The sequence below is a fragment of the Poecilia formosa genome, unplaced genomic scaffold (genome assembly GCF_000485575.1).
Source record: "Poecilia formosa unplaced genomic scaffold, Poecilia_formosa-5.1.2 Scaffold123, whole genome shotgun sequence".
NCBI lineage: Eukaryota > Metazoa > Chordata > Actinopteri > Cyprinodontiformes > Poeciliidae > Poecilia > Poecilia formosa.
Window position 1 is genome coordinate 1,165,940 of NW_006800062.1, and position 24,681 is coordinate 1,190,620.

At 38.4% G+C, this 24,681-nt stretch overlaps 2 protein-coding genes across 5 annotated transcripts; one reads left to right on the forward strand and one right to left on the reverse strand.

Moving 5' to 3' along the window:
- Positions 1-76: 76 nt before the first annotated feature.
- iah1 (isoamyl acetate hydrolyzing esterase 1 (putative)) lies at positions 77-2,588 on the reverse strand. Its single transcript, XM_016675921.1, has 6 exons — positions 2,470-2,588; positions 2,316-2,368; positions 1,305-1,456; positions 1,070-1,231; positions 869-990; positions 77-462 (listed from the first exon to the last, which is right to left on the reverse strand). The coding sequence occupies exons 1-6, from the start codon at positions 2,530-2,532 to the stop codon at positions 286-288; spliced, it is 729 nt and encodes a 242-aa protein (XP_016531407.1). The 5' UTR covers positions 2,533-2,588; the 3' UTR covers positions 77-285.
- A 270-nt stretch (positions 2,589-2,858) lies between these two features.
- rpap1 (RNA polymerase II associated protein 1) lies at positions 2,859-24,134 on the forward strand. Of its 4 annotated transcripts, none has more exons than XM_016675959.1 (27): positions 2,859-2,939; positions 3,863-4,050; positions 4,129-4,277; positions 4,595-4,687; positions 5,238-5,370; positions 6,082-6,228; positions 6,327-6,566; positions 7,188-7,303; positions 8,113-8,211; positions 8,286-8,387; positions 8,466-8,633; positions 9,463-9,642; positions 9,718-9,852; positions 9,928-10,098; positions 10,721-10,878; positions 11,847-12,008; positions 12,095-12,290; positions 12,877-12,986; positions 13,065-13,260; positions 14,049-14,195; positions 14,324-14,466; positions 15,128-15,557; positions 16,213-16,331; positions 16,782-17,013; positions 17,087-17,263; positions 20,506-20,562; positions 23,512-24,134. In XM_016675959.1, the coding sequence occupies exons 2-27, from the start codon at positions 3,864-3,866 to the stop codon at positions 23,650-23,652; spliced, it is 4,188 nt and encodes a 1,395-aa protein (XP_016531445.1). In that variant the 5' UTR covers positions 2,859-2,939; position 3,863; the 3' UTR covers positions 23,653-24,134. The 4 variants fall into 4 exon arrangements, with proteins under 4 accessions (XP_016531445.1, XP_007561197.1, XP_016531446.1 ...); XM_007561135.2 differs by having other exon boundaries at positions 2,864-2,939; positions 3,860-4,050; XM_016675960.1 differs by lacking the exon at positions 2,859-2,939 and adding an exon at positions 2,976-3,193 and having other exon boundaries at positions 3,860-4,050.
- The last annotated feature ends 547 nt before the right edge of the window (positions 24,135-24,681 follow it).

Below are 24,681 nucleotides of genomic sequence, written 5' to 3' on the forward strand. Positions count from 1 at the left end.
AAAATTTCAACTTTTAAAATCTAGAAAATTTTAAACCCATTTTCTAGAAAATTTGTGATTCTGAGTTTCTGATTCTTTTCGAGCAAAATTGTTTTTGTTTTTCCTAGAAAATGTCTGAAATCAATCTAAAAATTTCGGAGTCCTTTTCCCCTTATCCCTACAGTAGTCCTAATACTTCACAGGAGAGTTTCGACTCCAGTTGCTGTAATTCCAAAAAAACGAGTGAATACTTTGGGAAGTCTAAAGTCCACTGCTTGTTTTTAAGCTTTCGAGACGTTCTCTTCTTCAGGAGTAGCAGAGGAGGCTGCTCTCTGGGCTGCTGGTGTCCACGTCTCCCCAGTAAGGCAGAATGAAGGGCAGGTGAGCCACACGGCTCTCCAGTAGGCTCCAGAGATGCTGCGCCACAAACTGGTTTCCCTTCTCGGAGAGGTGCAGCCCGTCAGACAGGTAGGCGGTGAAGTCCTGGACAACATTTAAATAATTCAGTAATTTATTCATTAATCTCAAGACAGTCAATCAGACTCTAGCAGACAATGTTTTATTTTCATCCATTAACCTGTTGAACAAACTCCCAGGAACCATTTGAACGTGTAGATAAACCTTTAATGTATCACATACATTTGGACTGTTTCTCTTTCCCATTGTGGTATGGCCCCGCCATCTTTGTTTCTGTATCAACTGGCTCCTCTTAGGGATGACCAGTGCTACCTTCTGCTGGGTGGCAGCCAAACTAAAACATTAAAAGAAGAATAGCTGAGGCTTTTAGATAATCAATTGCAGCTCATTTTAATCCAATACACCATTAATCATCTGTGACTCGAATGAGACACTGTGGAAAAATGTACTGCATGTCCAAGATTGCACTCACTTGTCCGTCTTTCTGCATGAGCGTCCAGAGGTCCAGGACGTCCGACCCACACTGACCAGCTGCCTGAACGCAGGCCTGAGCGTACTGTCCTGCCACCGAGTTGTGCCGATTGAGTGGACATCCTGGTGGAGACACAACGGGAAGCAGTCAGGGTCAACACAGGAAACCAGGAAGAGGACGACCCAGAGGTCCGGAGGTTACCTTTCAGGACGCACTCCTTCTCCCAGGCCGGCTCGTGAATCGGAGGAGGAGTGATGAAGATGACTTTGTCTGCCGGAACACCGGCTGAGGTCAGAAACCTGCTGATCTCCTTCAGGTTCTCTGAATACTCTGTTAGGGGGACGTGCTGCTGTGGGTTCTTATCTAAAGGAGACAGAAAACCTCTGTATTCTATAAAGTAGTAAACCTGAAGAAAGTAGATGGGAGTTGGCTGTACCTTCCAGCGAAGCGTCGTTTGCTCCGAAGAATACGGTAACAGCTGCTATGTTATTTTCTGCTGCATTCTGGCTGCTGATGAGGCGAGGAAGGACGATCTTTGCCCATCTGGAGTTATAGCCAGACAATCCTCTGTTCACAACATCACATTTCCTAAAAACAGAATGATTCAGATTCACAGATCCATCAAACATAAAACTAACAAGATTTGTTGAAATTTATATCTTAAAAATTAAGCAATTTCCATAATGCAGTCAGGTCAGGTCAAGTCTATTATTATTATTATTATTATTATTATTTCAGTAAACCAATCACGTCAAACGTACTTTAACATTGGTTATCTAGTTTACGAGGTGTACTTGAATGCACCATGAGCATTATGCCGTGACTGTAAAACACTGTGTAACGGCCCAATATCCAAAGAAACAGAAGTGGAGGGGGAAATAGCGAACTCGTCACAAAAATGTGAACATTTACATGTTTAAAATATAATTTGATTTCATTATGTGTAAAACATAATTGAAGAATACCTTTATTTAAGCATATTTTACAATTTAATAAAACAAAAAATAAACAGTGAAGCTACTTGGAAATCGATATGGATACCTTAAAAGTACAACACAACCTCGGGGACGTTTTATCGTAAATCAGTCACTTAAGATTTGTTTTAACTTAGATAATGTAGTGTACGAGGTGTGCTTGAACGCGCCACAAGGTTGTCGATGTCACCGTAAAACACCGTGTAGAAGCGCAATGCCGAAACAGAAATGGTGGGGGAAACTGCAGACTTCTCACCAAAATCTAAACATTTACATGTATGAAATATGCATCTAAAGATTTTATAGAGGAAAAGTCTGGTACAATTAAAAGAGGTCGAAATTTAACAAAATCAAGCTTCCTGGTTTATCATTATTCGCATGTGGCATTCTGTTGTGACAAACTGATTTTACACAGAACAAATCGCTGATTCTGGAAATAAATGAAGAAATCACTGAATCCGTCATCTCCTCACCTTGCAAGTTTATTTGCCGTTTCTGCTCCCCATCCATTGGGTTGAAAGGAAAACTGAAACAGTCACAGACAGAAATGTTACAGGAATGTTGCAGGTGACGCTGAGCAAACAGCAACCATTATGACACTTTGCGTCTTCACCGCAGAAAACCGACCTGTGTGATGGAGTCACCAAATAAAACGACTTTAGGCCAAATTATTGTGCTGAACTTAGACATGATTCAAAGCTTCTCCTTTTATTTTCTTCTTCCTCTCTGGGGGTTGGCAAACACCTACCAGGCGAATCACCGCCACCTTGTGGATTAAAGTGTGGATTGGAGTTTTAACAAAAATCTGCACAAATTAAATGTTATAACCGTTATAATCTGGAACAATAAATACTATGTTCTGTAATCTGACCATTTAGATATGGAACCCACACATTAAAGCAAAAACAAAAACGGGAGAGAAAATACCATGGGTTATCTATTTATTTTTGTATTAAATATATTCTGTATCACTCTTTTTCCTCTTCCCTTTGGTGTGCTTTTATTTTGAAGGAGGGGCTTGATGTCCTACACTAAAAACCTTCCGTGTGAACTAGCAACCTCGGTTAGGATCCTCCAGGATTTAACTCTTAATGAAGGTTAGATAGCACTATCGTAATCAGAAATATTATGAATGGGCGATGTTACTTGATGAACTGGAGTATAGTTGTGGGGTGTTTTGTCTTTAACCGGAAATTCTTTAGGATTTAAAGCTAACTTTCGCCCAACGTTTGCTCTCGCGCTCAGATGAAAGCTGCACGTGAAAACAGAACATCATCAACATCATTTTAAAAAGAGAATTTGTTTTTTTAACCCGATCAGATTGAGCTTCTGGGTTTTTATACCATATATTGTACGTGAACCTTGATGAACTGTAACATCATTTCGGAACGGAACGATGATCCGAAACTTTTACATTTCATAAAAAGCAAGGAACTGTTTTTACTGGCTTCAGCTCATTTAAAGAAGCAGACGAAACGCTTAATGTCCAAAAAAATTAAAAAAAATAAATAAACATTTATGACAGTCAACTATTTTGGACATGAATTAGACTATTTGCAAAGAGAGATGTTACTGGTACCTATTTATTTTAATAATTATAACGGAAACAAGTGAGCAATCTTTGTAATCATCTAGTTTATCGTTTGCTTTAAACTGATTTAGTTTCCTTTTTTGCCACATACTATGTGGCACATGGCCTAAAAGTGAAGAAATAAAAAGAATACTGTGAAACATAAAAGGCAATATAGATATTTAAAATACATGACAGGACATGTCTGCACTGCTTTTGGTTCAGTTCTGAATAACACATATACATTAGGATCAAGGGTGTAGAAAACACAGTGTTCTGCTGCATTAACACAGGGTGTGTTACTTTTTGCTGTCAACTTTTATTTTAAATTCTTTACATACATATTTAAGTATCTCTTTACTAAATGCATGCCTGGTTAATGTGAAATAATTTCCAGAGAAAGCTGCTTAATGTCACCTGTTTCATGCCATCTTCTGTGTGTTTTAGCAGGATGCTGCGACGTCCCAAACCGACCGACTCTGAGGCGGACCTCCTGAGGGAGCAGGAGCGCTTCCTGACCTCTGGAGCGCCGTCAGCCGCCTCTATGGTCCGCCGTCCTGACAAGAGGAGGGGAGAGGCTGGAGACGCTGAGGGAGCGGACAGCAGCGAGAATCAGAAGGATGTGGTCACCATAGAAGGTTGAAAACGAGCCATTGCTGTCAATATTTAAAGTTCTATCGGTAGAAATATTAAACTTCTGAATGTAACTGCTGCAGATCTTCCAGACCAGCTGCCGTCTTTAACACCAGCCCCTCCTAAGAAGTCTCGATTTAAAGCCAGTCATGTCACTTTTGAGGATGAGGATGCTGGAGAAAGCCTGGACAGACACGACACCCACATCAGTGCTGTTCTCTCCAGGATTGTGGTGAGTTTTCTTGAAAAATCATCCAACTGAAAGGTTTGAATAAGGAGACATGAGCAGCAGTTTCCAAACCTTTTGTCATGTAGGCCAAAATCGTTGGGTCAAAATAAAAAATGTAAGGATTTTGCACATATTTATATTTTTAAAAAAAAAGCATCTGCTGTAGTTTTTAAATTCTTTTGGGCTCAACTGAATAACTATAATTTCAGTAACAACATTTCTTTCGTTCAACGCTTGAGACATTTAGTCAAGTTTAATAAATGAAATAAAAGCATCAGTGTTTTTGCTTTGGGCCTCATGAAGTTGTTGTTTACTTGAAGGAGAGAGACACCAGCTGTGCAACAATATCTCTACCAGTGGTTACAGGCCTGGCTTTTCCAAAAGTTCTGCACCGCTCAGAAACCAGCACTCAGGTATTGTCCCAATTTCTTATAAATACATGAATTCACACTGCAAAAACACTTTATCTTACCAAGTATTTTTGGTCTAGTTTTTCAAATATCTTTGTATTCTTGAAGTAAGATGAAACTACCAAATAAGTAACTTTTGAGCAAGATATAAGGTTTTGTTTTTAGTCAATAACTCTTTAGTATTGATTTTTTAAAAAGCAAGATGTTTTTCCCTTGTTATAAGTGAAATAATCTGCCAGTGGAACCAGTACCTTATTTTATCATTATAGATATTTGCAGTAGAAACTACTTGGTTTTGCAGTGCATACATCCGTTTGAAGTAATTTTTCTTCATTTTTTTAATACATTTACTGGTTGGTAAATGAAACTTGAGTAATATATTCCCAAACAAAATTGAAATGTGTTTACTAGAGATTAATATTTTGTAAATAAATACCATAACTTCTGTAAATGAGTTACCAGAATGTGTAGGAGTTTATTTGGACTAAGTACTTTTTGCAAAGCATATTTACACAAATAAAGCGGATTTGGTTCTGTTCTAATGGACCTCCAGGTTCCGTCTTCGTCATCCAAAGGGAAGAGGAGCATCTTTGCTCGTCAGATTGCAGCTCAGAGACTAAAAGAGGACAAAACACTGAAACCATCCTCGTCTGAACCCAGAGCTCAGATCCTCCGTTCTGATGCTGGTGAGTAGATGATGTAACTCCTCTAAAAGCTGCTTTCTTTCACTAAATCTCTCCGTTGACATTCCTGTTATCAGGGTTTGTATGGGAGCTTGAAACCCTTAAAAATGTTTGCATTTCTGTAAGGTGTCTCATTGAAAGTGCTTGATATTCAAACTGCACAGTTTTGTAATAAAGTTCAATCTACCGTTTGATAATAAAAGCCTAAATTTGTGAAGCATTATTTACAGTTGAGACCAGATATTTACAAACACTGGATAAAAAGACTGATTTAACCTCACTGTCTGAAATTAAATCAGACTAAAATGTTCTTGTTTTAGGTTATTTCTATTTGAAAAGAAAACTTAGTGAGAAAGTTTTTAAATTTTTTTTTTTAATATTTAATTTATGTAATTAAACATAAGATTGGATTATATTTTGTATGTTAAACAACATTATTGAAATTGGGGGATTTTTTTGTCGTTAAATTTATTTTGTTTTCAGACAGGATGTGTGAGAGAGACTTTTCAAAACTTAAAATTTTGTTATGTTTTAGTTCTACTGTAAAATACTACAACAAAACATTATTGATAATAACAATTATCAATAATGTGTTTTACCTTCAAAGTGTGGTGCTGGAAAAGTTTGAAAACTTACCTTGAAAATGCTTGAAAAGTGCTTGAATTTTACTGTGAGAATAGTGTATGAAGCAGGTGTAAATGCATTTGGGTTCAGGTTCTAGGCTGGTGTCCGGTGAAGGCCTTCAGGGTCCGGACAGCTCTGGAGAAACCCTGAGGATCCACCAGGAGAACCAGGCGAAGCTCCAAGCGATGTCCAAATCTGAGATTGTAGAGGAGCAAAAGAAGCTTTTATCTCAGCTTGGTGAGAAGTAAAATTCTCTTGAAATAAAAATATTGTCTGCATTGAATTAATTTCCTGAACTTAAACAGATTTTATTGACGGTTAAACCTCCTTCCCAGATCCCAGGCTGGTGGAGTTCATCAGATCTCGTAAATCTCAGAGTACCGTGTCGTCTGGTTCCTCGTCTGAACACGCAGCAGCAGCAGCAGCAGCAGCAGCAGGTACATGCAGCGAAGAAGGTCCTCCTGCTGAACACACAGAGAGCAGAGAATCCTGCAGAACCGCTGCCGGGTCGGGTCAGAGTCCACCGGAGGCAGAGATGGAGGAGGAAACCGAGGTGAAATCACCACCTTTTACTGGTAAGATTTTACATTTTAGTTAAATAATCTCCCACTAATAAAATTCACTAAAGGAGTAGGCTACAAAATTAATAATATGTATGTTATCATTTTAATTATCTTATCGTGCATCTAATACATTATTGTTATTATTATTATTATTATTATTATTATTATTATTATGTCAACTAATAATATATAGCTATAATGATTATTTAAATAATCGGTTATTATGTTGGTTATTCTGACTATTAATCGGTAGGACATATTTACACATGAAGGTGTTTTTTATCTGAAATGATAAATGTTCTTGTATTTTGTACAGTTTTGGCTTAAATACTGCACTGAATATGTTGTTTTTTATGAGTCTGTTAACAGTTAATGATTAATCGATTACTAAATTAGTTCATCATGATTAATCCGATTAATCGTTCCAGCCCTAATTATTATTAAATCATTACAGATTGATTTTTCTTCACTGACATTACAACCTAGCAGCAAACGTTAACTAAGCTGCTAGGTGTTCACTAATTAGCTAAACAACAAATCAGCTCGTTCTTAAAGTATCTGCTTCATTCTTGTATATTTATTTATTTTTGTCTGCTTTTTTGGTTCATTTTGTGTTGGTATGTTTGAATTCAGAGGAGGACCTGCCGGTGAAACCCCAGAAGGAATGGATCCACATGGACACCTTGGAGCCGGAGAAGTTGGAGTGGATGAGAGATTTGCCTTCACCCAGAAAGAAAGGAACCAAAAAGGTAATCAATGACCTCCTCTGAACTTCTTTATTTATTGATTTATTCATTCAAATCTGTGGACTTTCATATGTTAAGTGTTTTTACTGCTATTTGTTTCACTTAGGAGATATTGGTATGGAAGTGCTGTCTTGAAATAAATTATTTTATTGTAATCAAAAAATTATTTGAATATTTTATCAATTAATCGGATTGAAAAAATTGCACATTCTGCAGATTTCTTACCAACAATTACCCTTTTTAGCATAACGTAATATTATAAATCAAAGATGCAAATAAACAAGTAGTTTAATTCCCTTTCTAAATAAAAATGTTATACTAGAATAGTGTAGAATTCATTTCACACTTGATGCAAAGGATGCATCTGCAGTTAAAAGTACTTCTAACTGAACGTCCACATGTTTAAAGCTCGATCTTTTCTATTTGACTGAGCATCAGTAGGGCTGATCTGTTGATTATGTTTTGGATTAACTTCTTAATAATTGGACAGCTAAAGGTGCTTAATTCAGAATTTGAACCAGGAGAAGCTAAAACTCTGTTGAACATATTTACAAAGTTTTTTAATAATCTGAAATGCTAAATATATATGGGTTTGTACAGTTTTGGCTTAAATATTGCTCTGAAAATGTTGTTTTTTTTAAAGCAAATTTTGTTTTTTGAGTCTATATACTTCAGTTAATGATTAATTTATTACTAAATTAGTCGACTCTTCTTTCAGTCATCAATTAATCAATTAATCACAATTATTCCGATTAACCGTTTCAGCCCTGGTGTGTATTAGTCGACATGTTTGCTTTTTCTGTATCCTAAAGGCCATGCAGGCTCGTTTTGACTTCACTGGGACCTTAATTCCTCCCTCAGAAGATCTGCCGACCCACTTAGGCCTGCACCACCATGGAGACGAGCCCGAGGTCTGTGGCATTAAACATACAACGACTATCTTTATCTGTGTCGCGCTGACAATGACTTATGGCTCTTCCCCCAGCGAGCCGGTTACTCCCTGCAGGAGCTCTTCCTTCTGTCTCGCAGTCAGCTCATCCAGCAAAGAAGTCTGGCTCTCAACACTCTTGCCTGCATCCTCACTAAAGTATAAAAACCAGCACATGGAGTGATTAATAGCTACAAGGAAACCTGCAGAGACCCAGTTTTACTTTTTATCCTGCAGGCGCGAGGTGGAGTGTACCAGTCGGTTCTGAAAGGCAGCGTGACGTCCACGCTGCTCGATGCCGGTCTGCTCTTCCTGCTCCGCTTTGCGCTGGACGACAGCATCGAAGGAGTGATGTCTGCAGCCGTGCATGCGCTCAAAGCACTGCTTGTGTGTGCAGAAGATGAAGTAAGATCCAGATACACAGAGATTACTGCAAACATCGTCCTGGCTCATTCATAATGCATCTTTGAGTTTAAATACTCAGGGTAGGGTGATAAATTGATTTGATCAGTTCATTGAATTTTGGGTTTTGAAGGTTTAATTTGTGGAAAATTGTGATTTATTTTTCACCCATTCACTCCTTGAGTCTCAATGGTTCACAGAGATTTCATCACGTCTAGGCCGCCATCTTGTTTACAGCTTTTATTTACTTGGACTATGTTTTTTTTATTATAATGTTATATTACATAATATTTTAAATACTATAAGCCATATTACTACAAGAATAAAGTCCCAATATGACCAGATTAAAGTCGTAATATTAGGAGAATAAAGTTATAATATTAGGAGAATGATAGTAATTTTATGAGAACTCTGACATGAAAAATAAGAAATTAAAATGAGGAGCGTTGAGCATCTTAAGTCTTACAGTTTTACAGATAACACAATAAAAATACTTAATCTTTTAACACATCAGCATCAAATTATTGTCAGTAGCAGGACAATCATGAAATGCTTGTTCAGGTCCTGATAACTCTCAGCTTCTTTTAATTTTAAGACATTTTTTCTGGTAAAATTGATTTTTTTTTCTGATAATATTAAGACTTTATTCTCATAATTACACAAAAATTCTTGTAGCCAGGGCCTGAAACTCCATCCAAACTCACAGAATGGATGATTGAAATGAAAACCACTTTTTGGAAAATATTTTCCATCATTTGTAAATAATTTTTTAGATAAGAAAAATAGGATCTGGGATTTTATTTTTACTTTTCGACGCTCCGGTTTGTTTCAGGAGTGCTTGGACTGCACCTTCTCCTGGTTTCGTGGCCTGGCGTGTTTCCCGCTGCTGCCATCCTCACAGGAGGAGGAAGATGAGGAGGACGAAGGGCTGGATGAAAGCATGAGGGAGACAGCCAAGGAGAAAGAAGAAAGGAAGAGTGATTATGATGTTGCCAGGCAGGATGTCGTTAAGGTAACACTCTGCTTTGTCTTATCTTATCTTCGTAACTTTTTTATGTTCTGCAGATAAAATCTGTCCGTGTTTCAGGGTTTGTTGAGGATGAAGCTCCTGCCCAGGCTGCGCTACATCCTGGAGGTGGTCCGACCGTCCCCCCGCGCGGTCCAGGACGTCCTGCACGTCCTGACGCGCGTCGCACGGCACTCCTCATGGTCTGCCGCCCAGGTAAGACGAACATGAGCAACAGAAAGCGAGTCACACGCGGGACGTTTGGATTACGCTGTGCTGCGTCTCACTCAGGTGTTGGACTGTCCTCGTCTGATGGAGACGGTGATGTCCGAGTTCCTTCCCACTTCCTGGACGTCTCCATCAGCCCTCAGTCCTCCGTCTGTTTACGGACGTCCTGTGGCCGACGCCATGAAGCTGTTGAGGGTTTTGGCGACGTCTGGGAGACATGCATGCGCCAGATTGGTAAGTCAAATCAAAATGCTTGGATTTCAAGGTGATTTCAAGGTTTGGAAAGTGTTTAATCTCCAAACCCTGTAAACGTTATTTACAGTTGAAACCAGAGATTTGAAGATAATTATTCTCACTGTTTGAAGTTAAAACTGATCAAATTTCTCTTGTTTTGGGTTTGTTAGAATTACTAAAATTATTTCTATTTGCTGAATGCCAGAAAACGTAGTGAGAACATTTTGTTTTTAGATTTTTTTATAACTTTCTCAGACCAGTCAGGTCTCTGAAAGAGACACTTCAAAACATAAGATTTTGTTGTATTTTAGTTCCCCCTGTAGAATGTAGAAAACTATTATAATGCATTAAATAACAGTAATAATATAACAGTGAATTGAAAATTGTTTTTCTGCTGCTGGAAAAGTTTGAAAACTTACCTTGAAAATGCCTGAAAAGTCTACAAACCCTGCATAGATGTCAAAGATTGCTTCATTAGTTCATTTTCATCACATTTTTACTGCTTTAAAGTTAGAAATTTAATGCTTTCCTTCTTACGTGTGGCTTAAATTTGTTTCTTATTTTTCACCTTTGATGAGTTTGCCTTGATTTTAAACGCGTCACATCTGCTTTTCTTCTCCAGTTAAACTCCCTGGGAGTGCGGGAGCGCTTGTCCTGCCTCCTGAGTGCCGAGCCCAGTGAGCTGCTGATGGAGCCAAACGAGGCCCTCCGGATCGCCACGGAGGCCTACAGGCTGTGGGCTGCAGCAGCCGCCTACGGACAAGCCTGCCAACTGTACATGTGAGCTACTTTCTGTTTATAGTGGCTGCTTGAGGTACAAATCTTTGCAGAAATGCTACAATAGTTTTTTTTTTTGCTGTGTATTTTATGAAAATTCAGTGTACTCATTCAGTCATGATAAAGGTAACCACAGAGAAGAGAACTAACTAAATTAATGTCCAATGGAAAACATTAATTAGTGGAACTTGTGAGAGTAAATTTGGAAAAGTTAAAAGAAAAAATCATTTGTTGCAAGTTTTTGTTCTGCTTTTAGGACTCAACTGCTTTTAAAAACAACCCAAATGCTTAAAAAAACCACCCAGATGGTTTTTGGTAATAAGTTCATGTGTTTTGGTGTCTGGAAAATGAGCCATTTCAAAAAGCCTCCCTATAGTTAAGTCACATTCTATGTGCGCTGCGCCGTTACCTAGCAACCACAGTTACCTAGCAACCACAGTTACCTAGCAACCACAGTTACCTAGCAACCCCGGCAGAATTCTAAGAGACCGTCTTTTCAAAACACAAAGGGCTAATTTTTCATAATATGCTGAATTAAAAAAAAGAAAAAACACATCTATATATATTTAATTTTTTTAATTGTCAACTCTATTAAGTGCTGATGGAAGTAACAGAAAATTGTGGGGGTTTCACATTATTTAACTTAGACATGTTTAGAAAATATAGCAAAATGTAAACCTCTTTGGCAGCTGAACAGAAAAAGAAAAGATGACCGTACTGTCTGCCGTACAGAAACAAGCTGTTTCTGTCCGGCAGAAACAGCTTGAGCTTGTTGAGTGTTTATATTTCTTTGTTTCTCCGCTTAAGAATGACCAGTGGTGCCCTCTACTGGATGGTGGCCAAACTACAACACTAAAAGAAGCTCTAAGCCAATCAGAGCCTTGATTGGAACTAATCTTAATCCAATAAACTATTAATCAACAATTAATCGCAAGTTGTTTGAAGATGTCGGCCATTTTTTCTCTCTCCAGCGACCTGTACCCAGCCTTGGTTCGGACGCTGCAGGCTCTCAACAGCATCCTGTCAACCTCAGATCCTCTGCAGCTGCACCGTCTCTCCGCTCTGCTGTCTCTGCTCACACAGGTCACACACACGGCTGGCTGCCATCAGGAGCTGCAGGCCGGCATGGTCAGGTACTGAGGAGGGACAAGGCAGCTACATTGACCTTATTTGATGAAAGTCCCACATCTGCATGCTGCTGTCTCTGTTGTTTCCACAGAGCTCAGGGAGAGGAGTCTCCGCCTCCGCCGCCCGTGTCCTGGGGTCACGTTACTGGTTTGCAGCCGCTCCTGTTGGGACATTTGAAGGGCGTAGTCAAAGGCCTCGATAATCCAGTTCAGAGAGACGGCATCCTGACTCTGATACCTGCATATCTAGTCTACCTACAAGCTCACTACCAGCAGCTCTCCAGACAGGTACGCTTACCTGGAAGCTGTTGGAAATTTGGGTTTTTAATTATTTATTTGAACATTTTTATTTTCCATGATATGAAGTATTAGGACCGGACTAAGACTTTTTAAAATTATGTCAATAATGTCATAATAATAAAGGTGCAATACGAGAAAAGAGTTGTTTTTATGATGAAAAAGCTTCGGTAGCGTTATGAAGATCTGATGTGATAAGTTTGGCAAGTTCGGGGTTTTTCTTCAAAATAAACTCAGTCATGTTGGAATTATTTTTATGAAACGACTACTTCACTCTGATTACATTACAACTTTATTCTTGTGTTATTATGAATTCATTCTCATAATAATACAACTTTATTCTGGTAATATGACTTTATCCTCACATTATTATGACTTTACTTTCTTCTCGTAATAAGAAACCTTCCAGCATGGCTTTAATACTCCATCGTAATTTCACAACATACAACTGCAATTATTTTTAGAAACAAGAACTGGGTGTTTTAAGTTATTCAGAGTTTTTCTCTTATTAACATGATCTATACAGACTATAGACTGCCTGTATTTGCACAGTTAATACTAAAACTGTTTTCCTCAGACCTGCTTCAAGCCAGTGGAGACGCTTCAGGACTTGGAGCTCCTGACGTCGGAGGTTCTCCTGCCTCTCTTGTGTCACGATGTTGTGCAAAACCTGATGAAGAATCTCAGGTAACGCTCTAGTAGCGACCACACAGAAACGGTTTTTCAGGAATGTTTTTATTCAACACGCTCTTGTGTTTACTCTAGGTCGTCCTCGGTTGTGTGTAACCTTCAGTCCAGTCCTCAGAGCCCAGAGATCGCGCCCAGTCTCCCTGGTTTGGCGTGTTCAGGATGGAGGGATCGTCCAGGACTGGCAGCTCCCGGCTCTCCCTTCCCTCTCCTGACGGGACTGGGACTCGTCTTTGAAACCATTACAGAGATCCATAAAGGTCTCAGTAGGAAGGTAGATCTATGTCATGTTATCTACGCATTCGTGTTGGCGATAAATTGACTTCGATTTCGTTTTTTTAAGATTTTGGAAAATCGGAATTTTTCTCAAATTCAAAATACTTGATTGATCCCAACAGAAGACAGAAGTTAAAATATTACAGGAATAAAGTCATAATATGACTAGAATAAAGTTCTGATGTTAGAATAAACATTAATAAATTAATAAATCCGGATAAGTGGGAGAAGATAGATGGATGGATGGGAACAAAAAATAACAAAGATTTACTATTTTTTGTTAGCATCTTGTGAAGTTATACTTTGGTATAAGATTTAAAGATGATGCTTAATAGAAATACTTGATCTTTTAACACATCAGCATTGAATTACTATCACTAGTAGGACTTTTAAAAAACTGTGTAAACAACTGAGTCCATTTTGTTGAAAGGTCAGATTCTCGTAACTTTTGAATCTTTTTTCTCAGAAAAACAACTTTTTTCTTCTTTTTTTTGCTAATTGCTAATTCCTTATCAGAGTTAAAAATTCTCAGAGCCTGTCTCTAATATTCCATCACACAACTCACATAGAGGATGATTGAAATGAAAGCCACTTTTGCAAATATTTTCTGTCATTTGTAGTCTCTTTTTTAGAGAAGAAAGTGAATTAAAATCACATCTAGAATGAAAAAAAATCTGACATTTCATTTTAGTTCTGCAATATTACTTATTCTGGTTCATGTTTTCTCCATTTTGGGCCTCAGATTTAACAATGCTTTCAGCTCTGATCCATTCCTCACCTCTGCAGTTCTCAGGCCTCCTGCTGTCAGAGCCTGTGATTGGTTATCTGCGCAGCTGCAGCCAGGCCACGCCCACTCTGTCCCACAGCAGGTCCTGGCTGCTTCGCCACGAACATCACTTCCTGTACCTGCTGCTCCGGCTGGCGCACAGACTGGTGAGTCTGGATTCAATTTAAACCCAACTCCTGCTCAGCTGTTGAGTGAACACAAAGTCCAAACCTGCAGGACAAATAGTTTGCTCATATATTTTACGTATTTCTGCTCTTTATTTTTATATTTTCAGGTTCCAGTTGAGCCTGAAGTAGCCAAACATGCCTCACTTTACCACCAGGTGGCGCTGGTGCTTCTTCCCTGGTTACTTCCAGGCAGTGAATACCTGGCACACGAGCTGCTTTCCACTGTTATCTTCAGCAAGGACTTTATATCGTAAGCCAAACCTTTAATTTTCTCAGTTTAATCATTAAAAAGCTTCCAGGAAGCCTCATCCGTTCTCTGTGTAACCGTCTTTAAATGAGCAGAGTCGTTAGAAAAGAAGGCATGATTACTTTTGGAGAAATACAGCTGCATTGCAGAGTACAGTCTGGATTCATTTATCTTTTCCTTGTTAAATTAAGATTCTCATGATTATGAGAATCTAACAAAGAGCATTTCTTCACCTAAAGCTCCAGTATTTTCAATAAGCACATCTTTGAATTTATTTGACTCAAATGTGGTGGAAATAATGACCAGAAGCTGCAGCTTACTAACGTAGCTTAAAGCAGTGGAGAAGCGACAACGGATTAGAGGCCAAATTAAACCATCGGTTAAAGTGACACCAGCAGCTCGGCTTTATTTTGTTATAAAGTCGAAATCAACAGTTTTCAGTGTTTTCAGGAGTTATCTTAGTGAAATTAGAGTCTGATTATTCCGGTTAAAGATTAATCAATTACTAAATTAATATGACAATTATTTAAATAATCAGTTCAGAAACAATTAGATTAATTGTTTCAGCTCTAGTAACTAGAGCCAAACCTGTCTGATTTCAGCATTTAGATATTCTCACGTTTAGGTAATGACTAATGACTTTAGTTTCTGTGTTGGTTTGCAGGGAGGGCCACAGCGGCGGACCAGAGGCTGTGGAGCTCGGGGAACTGCAGCTCCACACGCAGCTTCATCAGACGTCTCCCTCCCTCCAGACTGTCGGCGCTCTCCTGAGAGAAGCCTGCACCCAGCTGCCCTCCATACGAGGCTGCTACCTCACCCACCTGGCCCACCTGGAGCAATCAGTAATCACATCCCGGGACCTTTTCCTGGGGCGCAACCCTTGGATCGGGTCCCATCTGCTCCCGGAGCTCACCGGCCCCACCCTCCCGTCTGACTGGCCGTTCATCCCGCTGATCGGGCTGTACGAGCGGGCCGGGGCGTCTGACGGCGGAGGGCTGGCGGTGGAGGAGCTGCCTCATGGATCTCTGCAGGCGGTGACCCACTGTCTGCAGTGGCTGCTGCTGCTGGAAGTCTGGAGGGAAGAAGCTCTGAAGGTACAAGTCAAATCTTAATAACGATTTTTATTAAAAGGACTTGAAGGGATTTTCATATTTTGGTCAAAGTTCAGGCTTTCGATATGGCTGCAATCCATTATTCTGATTAAGAGTAGGGCTGCACCGATTGCAGTTTTTTGGTCCATCGCCGATTACCAATCTTTAAAAGGCTGGCCGATAGCATTTTTTTTGTCTGAAATGTCACCAAATACAGCAAGAAAGTCGCTGTGTTGGTTACAGCAGAGTGACTATTGTTAAATACAAACATGCAGACATGACCCAGTGGGCCGGTCTGTCAGTCAAAGCTCTCTCAAAGGAAACCAGGTTGAATTTTAGATGTTTGCTGAGGCAGATGAGATCAGTGGATAAGATCGACTTCACATGTAAGTATCGGCCGATCAGGAAATCGACACCAATAAATCAGTGCACCCCCAATTAATAGGATAAAAGAAATTGGCACGTTATGCAAATTCATCATTTAACCACTTAAGCCTTTTTGTAAAATACATTAGAAGATACAAATAAATAATGAAATTTCTTTTTAAAATAAGAAAATAAATATTTTACATCTTTATATCATGCAGCCAGTAGTTCAGTTCATGTAAAGTTATTGTCTTCAATACTGATTAGTTCTGGTGCTTCTCTTCATCTGCAGGTCGTCCTTCCTGTCGCCAAACTCGCCCGCCTTTCCTGCGTCTTCCTCTGTTCCAGCGATCTGTTCCTGGAGAGACCCGTTCAGAGACTGACCTGGGGTCTGTTCAGGCTGCTCACCAGGTGAGAGCGACTCACCTTAAATACACTGCAGTCTCCGAATAAGCAAGAGTTGAAACGATTGGTTGGATTAATCGTGATTAATCAATTATTAAAATAAGTGTTAATTAATTTAGCAATGAATTGATTGTTAACTGGAGGATATCGACTCAAAAAAGACCATTTGGTGAAAGAAAAAACTTCAGGGCAGTTTTAGCTTCACCTGGTTCAGATTTACTGAAGGAAAGCTATGCAGCCGCATTTTAGGCAATAAAATGTTCATTTTCTTATTTAAGAAAGCAACTATACTATCTATAGTTGCTTTATAATTTAATGTATCTCTCATATTGTATAAAATATGCTCAAGTGGTTAAATGATTATAACTTCCAATCTCATTAATTTATAGATTAATTGATTTCTAAAATGATCGTGAGTTGCAGCCTTAGAGTAAACGTTTCTCTCTTTGCTTCTAGGGGGTCCAGGTTGGACTCTTTGGACCTGGATGTGCCTCCTCCAGGCCTGGCCTCCTTCCAGGACCTGTACTCGGCCCTCCTGGCCCAGTACGAAGCCGTGTCGTTTGGAGACCGGCTATTTGGCTGCTGGGTTCTCCTGCCTCTGCAGAGGAGGTACAGAGCCTCCATGAGGCTGGCTGTTTTTGGAGAACATGTGGGGATGCTGAGATCACTGGGTGTCACTCTGGACCAGGTATGGTCACCACCTGCTTTTTAAATGTGAAAACAACCTGCTGTAACCTGATGTTTTCTCTCCTGACCTGAAGCTGTCCGTCCCCATCGAGCGGTTCACCTCGCCGCCTGAAGACTCCCTCCCTCTTCTTCGCCTGTACTTTCGCGCTTTAGTGACGGGAACCCTGAAGTTGTCCTGGTGTCCCGTCTTATATGTGGTTGCCGTGTCTCACATCAACTCCTTCGTCTTCTCCCAGGATGCCGCGGTGCAGGTACAGCACATTTTAGTCCACAGACATAATAAAGAATAGATGCTCTTCCCTATTGTTGCTGACATCTTGGTCATATTTATAATAATATATGTAATATTATTGTTTTTCTAAGGTGGCGCTCTTGTGTCAGATAATCTAATTCAGTGTTAGGAAATAGTTAACCTTCATAGTGTATTACACCAAGCACTACAGCTAATATTAGCTGGCGTTTTGCTGGTGGACATAAATACAGGATAGTAATATTCTATTCACTAAATATAAACAATAATTTGTTCATCTAACATATAAAAGTTAACACCGCAGTCATCACGTCAATAGTCCATTGATTTGAACAAGAATATCCAGCAGTGCTGAGGCTTCTTCTGCTGTTTTGGTTTAGCCAAGTAGGAGGGACGACCACTCCAATATGGCCGCCATATTTCCTGCCAGAGCAGCCAGTGTGGTGTCTACTCTTTACATGTCTATGGTAGTTTAGTATCTACATGGGATAGATCTGTGAGTCATCGATTGAGTTAATCTAAAGTCGATTGATCTCATCAGCTAATGATTAATTGAGTTTTCTCTTGTATCAAGAAGGGCCAAATTTTTCATAATAACATTATTTTCAGTTGTTTTAAATACTGACTAAATAAGAAGAAATTTGTTTTCTCATATTATTAAACCTAGACATATTTATAAAATATAACAAAACAAGAACTTCTTAAATTGCTGAATAGAAAAATAAAACATGAAAAGCATGAAATGCACATAGTTCCCCATGATTGGAAATATTCATACTGTTGAATACTGCTCACTCCAGTGCATTAACGCTCCACATCCATCAAAATCATGTTGTTTTTCTATCATGTTGCAATTTTTCTTTATTATTTCCTCCACTTTTCTGTCTTTACATCTTTGTCTTCATAGCACATCAATCATTTTTGAATGAGAAGTTGGCACTAAATAGACATAGACGGAGTTTATTGTTATTCAGTTGTACGTTTAAAAAAAATTTACAAATTAAATGAAACTTTGTTGTAAGGCTCCAATAAAAAATAAATAATAATGAAAGTATTGATGTAAATGTACATAATAAAATATTAATAAGCACTATTAGGAGTGAAACTTAACTTAAGGAGCTTGTTGAGTGTTTGTATTAAAAAACAAAACTGCACAAAGTGCATTTTTAATCCCAAACTGTTCTGGCATGACCGCCAGCTTTGTTTCTGTAACAGCTGGATGCCCTTAGGGCGCCCTCTGCTGGATGGAGGCCAAACTGCCACACTAACAGAAAGACTAAGTGGACGTTATTCGCTAATCGATTGGAGTAAATTTTAATCAAATTATTTTCTTCCCAGACTGGGCTAAAAATCTTTATTTCCCTTTAAAAGGGAACATGTAGTCGTGTCGCCACATGATCCAGGTTTTAATTTGGTTATTTTTACACGCCACGGTGAGGTGAGCTTAAAGCAAACCGTGTAATTATTTCCGATCCAGTGGGTGCTGTTGCTGCAGTGAATCAGAGGCTGGATCAGACCTCAGGGATTTTACATGATGTCACCAAATTAAAAACTCACAGAGTCGACATTTAGATGAGTTTTAATGTCTTCTTCCTGTTGCTGATAACGACTTCTTCATATCCTGGCATTCGGTGGCTCTTCGGGCCTTTAAACGCTCCTCGTTTCGTGGAATGTTTCTCCATTTGGGTTTAAGTTTCCCACTGATACTGCCTTCAGTTTTCATAGCTGCTCCATCATTGATCAACTTTTTCCAAATCAGACATGGAGAGAAACTCCTTTAAAAACAGAAAAATACGTCAAAACAGTTGTTTCTTGAAAAAAAAAATGCTTTAATAGCATGATTGTTGCTGTAGTATGTAGTTAAATAAACAATATGCAACAAAAACTGATTTCAAAATCTAATCAAAACATGTATAATTAATACATTCAAATCTAATCACTTTGTAAATACATTCCATTTTAATTATATACCTAAAGTATTACACATTCCACATTTTACCCATTTTCTATATCATTAAGTTATTTATGTTTTGGCTTTTTAGTTTTTCTAACTATTCCAGAAAAGTGAATTTTTACTCCCGGAAAACTCAAATTTCACGCAAAAATCTTTTGCCACTTGTAGTATTAAAATCGTCTACCAGAGGGCACCAGCATAAATATACAAATTTATACGTGATGCTATAAAAAAACTCACGTATAAATTATCTTTTGCTGCTACAGGGTTAAACATTCAGGATGAAAGTTTTTAAAAATACAAAAAAAGTTTTAATTTTAATATATATAAACAAATCTTTACAACAAGAAAGATATTAACAGTGTGTAAGAGGAAACAAACAATCAAAAACTCAATTTAAACAAATGTAAAGTACATTTTTATGTGTTTTATTAAAAGATATTGCGACTGTAGGTTTACCTGAGGAAGAACGCATGCTGATGTGTTTTAGTGTTGCTCTGTCCCAAATGAAGGGTGAGAGCTGCTGTCAGGGAGTGATAATAGTTTGTCTTGCACCTGGCTGTCTCAGACGGAGCTGACCTCATTGGTCGCTTCGATCCTGTTTCTGGTCTTTCCACTGGGTTTCTACAGTCTCTTGAAAAAGTGTTCACACCTCTGGAATGCAGACTTTAATTTTATGCGACACAGCGTGAGTGTGAAGTGGAAGGAAAACATCACACAGCAGTTTGACTCAACAGCAGTAAATAAGTCAAAACTGTTCAACAAATATGTATACTTTGCATTTGAGGTGCTAAAATCTTCAGTTTTATCTTCGCCTGGTTAAAATTCTAACAAAGAAAAATCTCCTACCTTTTGCTTTCCAATTATGAAGCAGTTTAAGGAAAACAATAATCAATAGATTAGCCCTTGATTTTAAGTCAAGCAGAAAGATTTTCACATGTTGATGTTAGAAGAAGGTTTTTAAGTCTAGATGCGTCTTTTGCTACAAATGATCAAGTCTTCACTACAGGAAAGGCATTTTATTGTATTTTAGACAATAAAATGTTACATTTTTTTGTTTAAAACAATGAATTTAGTTGTTTAATTGTATCTTTCAGTTCCAATATTGTTTAAAAAAGATTAGCAGAATGTCCTTTGTGTTTCTGATTAATCAATAGAATAATGTAATTTTTAAGGATGCCATGTAGATTTGCTGCACCGGTTTGTTTCCTGTTGTTAAATTTGACCGACATTTCTCCGGTTTATGATGACGACTCCTTGCGACTTGAATTCAAATGTTTTGTTTCCAGGAGGTCGAAGAAGCTCGACTGAGTATGCTCAGGAAGATCTACTACCTGACTGATGAGGTACTCCTACTCTTCCTGCACTCGTCTCCTTGTTTTTATTCGCTCTGCTCTTCCTCTGCTTTTAGGTGTTCATTGATTTCATCGACTCTGGCCTCTCAGTCTCTCCCCACATTTGTGGAAAACGAGTTTGTTTTCCAATGTTTCTCAGCTCGTTGACCTCACTTCTCAGTTTTTCTTGCTGTGTGTTGATATCACAGCTTAGTTTTATTCTTGTTATTTATTCATCTACAGTTTGTTTGCTGGTCTCTTTAGTTCTGCAGTGAAAGCACACACTGACTTAGGATACGATCAAAAAGTTTATTTTAGTAATTCAATCCAAATTAATACACTGTACAGATTTATATCATTAAGTGATAGATTTGAAGTATTCAATCTGATGATTTTTCCATAAGGAAATTATGGAAGAGTTTCGAATGTTGAACATTTGCTAGAAAAAAATTCACCATTTTTGAGATTAATATCAGAAATTTTAGAGAAAAAAACTTGGAAATGTCTGAATTTTAAAAATGTTTAATTTCCAAGAAAAAAAAATCATTATATAAAACTCCAAACAAAAAACTAAACATTTTCATGTCAGTTATGTTGCTGGCAAAATAATCACAACTGTTTCTTCTTTTTTATAGGATTTGTAAACTTTATACACACTCAAAGCCCGTCCCAAATTAATTTGGTAGATTTGAGAGTTAAGTCTAGATTTTCCCTGATAATCTTCCATATGAAAATAATATAATAGAAATTATATAAAACACTTAAAAAGGGTTTTCAAAAGAGAAATGTTGTGTTAAAACCACAAACATTCAGCTAGGTTCACAGAATGCTGCGTCCAATCATATTATGGGAAAGTTGAGAGGAAGGAAAAAGTGGAGCATGGTATTAACAGCACTTAGACAGAACCGGGTCATGATCCAGAACTGCCACATTCCCGGTGTTGCATCTTATTTAGAGCAAAGAGATAAAAAAAACCTGAACTGTTACTCAGTGGTCCAAACTTTTACTGTTCAGATGAAAGTTTTGCCTTTAATTTAGTCGCCAAGGTCCTTTTCTATATACATTTTTATTGGTCTTATGTAATACTTTACTTGAAAAAGAAACAAGATTCCAGATTTTAATTAGCTATAGAGCATAAACATCAAAATTAACAAAAACAAACACTTGAAATATGTCGCTGTGTTTAATGAATGCGAGTTTTCACTTTTTGAGCTGAAAGAATTTAACTTTGTGATTAAATTTATTTAGATGGACCTGTGCGTGGTTAGACAAGGTTATGATGTAAGAATAGTTATAAACTAATAATTAATTTGCCTCATTTTATGCACCAGCTCCTCCATAACATCTCATTAGGTCCCGCTGTAATCACATTTAGTGACTGACTGAAAGAATTTATTCATCCCAGACGGCTTCTGGCCTCACAGCCGATTCAGTATTTTATGAAAATCAGATTCAAACCGCATTTGGAAAGCTTATTGAAACAAATTATTATGAATAAACAGTAACTCAGCCGACACAATGCTGATTATTTTTGCCCTTCACTCCTGTAGTTGTGGGTGAAAAACGCCCGTGGCTCGAGTCGGAGCGTATCCGTTCCGCATGTTGTTGTCCTTGGTTGAAGCACCGAAGCTCATGTCTTCCTGACGCGTTCAAGCGTTCGTGTGAGAATCAGGAAGAGTGCAGGAGTGTCTGTATTTGGGTGAAGTGATTTGTAAAAGGCGTTTGAGTCTTCAGCCGGACAAAAACATGTAAAACAAGAGTAGAAACTCAAAGAGGGGAGAGCGATGTGCAGAAGGGCGCTGAGGACAAGTGAGATAAAAGTCGCGTCGGAGAAATGAAACAGGTTGATGTCAGACATTTTGATCCAAGGATGAGTGAAAAGACGTGATTTTCAGCTGAAATGTTCGCCACACTGCAAAAACAGTCCAGTTTCTAGTGCAAATATCTCAAAGTAAAACAAAACTAACTTACAAGTAACTTTTCAGGAAGATTTAAGAGCTCATTTAAAGTAACTAATTAATTTTAAAAAGTTCCACTGGCGGATTATAAGATGTTTGCAGTAGACCAAAAATACTTGGTAAATTGTTGGGTTTTTGTAGTGCAGATTAAAGGAAATATGCAACTGAGTATGATTTTAAAAACCATGTCTAAAAGAAGCATCTATATTTGTTCCAGTTTCTAGTGCAAATATTTCAGTACACTTGAAATAAGACAAAGCTAACTTAGAAGTATCTTTTCAGCAATATTTAGGCGCTTGTTTTAAATCAATAATTCCTTAATATTGATGAAAAACTATCACTGTCCACTGTCAGATTATTTTACACAAGCCATGGGTAAAATGTCTTATTAGTATTAAAAAAAGGAAATTATTTACTTAATAATCAATCAGATCCAGGAGGAGGGTCATAACGCTGCCAATCACCCTCGTGTGGCGCTGCACATCACCCCATTTTATTCCCTCATTTGACTTCTGCTACTCTGCAGCTAGCATAGCCGCTACTGACAGCAGATAAACTGTTTTCCTGTAATGGTAATTTGTTTAGCAGCATGTACACAGGTTGATTGACAGCACTAAGACCCTCCTCATGCTCCTGATTGGTTGTTTTTGGTCGGGAGCAGTGAATTTCTTCAGGCAGCAATAGTAGCTCCTGGAGGAAGTTGAGGAGATTGTTTTTCTTTTTTTTTCAGATTATTTCTCTCACATTATACTGTAAAAAGCAAATTCTTTATAAACGTTGCTGCAGTTTTAACTGAGAAAAATCTTGGAAGTATTCAATATGTATTTTTCTCGGTGTGGGGGATTTACCAATTTGTGTGGAGAAGTTTGTTATTCTTCTCCATGGTAATTTCAGGAGGTCACTTTAAGTCTCTGTCCTCCTTTGCCTCATGCAGGGAAAAGCAGATAAAGACGAACACCTGCTGCTTTCCTCACATCCTCCTCACTCTGTTTTTCATTTCCAGGTGTTAAAGAACCACTTGCTTCTTTTCCGTCTGACCCAACAGCACCTCCAGCTCGGCTTTGACATGTACGAACAGCTTCCCGCCATCAGGGCGAAGCGTTTAGAGACCGTTCTCTGTCTGCAGGACGACAGCGGAGCCTGACTGGATGCCCACCAGTAACATGAGGGGAGTTGGAATAAAAAGAGACGGGACGAAGCTGTAAACATGTGAAATTGCATGCTGGGAGGGAAAGCTAGCAGTGGGAGACTGTGTGATGTCAATCGCCCTGGAAATGGCACGGTCACTGAGACTTTTCTGTGTCCTGATCCAGCAGCCGAGCAAGAGAAGAATCAAATCCTATCCGGACTCAGCCCAGCTGTACAAATAATTCAGGGAACACCAAAGTAGAAAAATCCCTTTTCAGTGACAGCCAAAGGCCAAATACAAACGCCGAGAAATGAAATGCAGATGGGACAGAGCGGAGGTGCTGCAGTCCTCGTCTCCATGTGACTTCAGCTTTTTGCCAAAGGGTTTCTTGCACTTGAAAAGCCGCCCAGGACAGAGTTTGGCGTCTGATATCCTGCTCTGCAAGGGCCTGAAATGTTCTTATCTGTGAATAAAACGTCCCTCTCCGACGACCATAATGTGAGATTTTGTTTTTATTCAATGTTTGTACTACAACCTTATCAAAAGCATTTATTTGAATTGAAACCAAAGTGAAAACTAGCAGAAAAAGAAACCCCAAACTCTGGAAAACAGCTGTTTCAACTAAATTCATTAAAACTTCACTGACCCAATGCAGCTTCAGGCCCCAGCTTGGTCACGTGTTTTTGATTAAAGTTCAGTTTGATTACGTGGCTTTAATGTCTTATCACATAATAAAGGAGGAAACACCCTTTAATGCCATTTTATGTTCAGTTTTGCCATTAAAAACCTCTCAGATGGAAGTATGGAGGCCCATCGCTGCCTTAATCAACATCTGGCTCAATAAATTAAATAAACAAAACACAAATTCTATAATAGTTACATGTCAAAAAAGTTATATATTTTTAATTGTGAACTGTGTAAATGTACTGAAATAAAAATGGATATATATTTTTAATTTTTGATTTTATTCCTATTTTTCCTTCCTTTTTTGTATTTTCATCTAAAATACAAAATGGCCACTATCTAATAAATAATCTGTTAAAT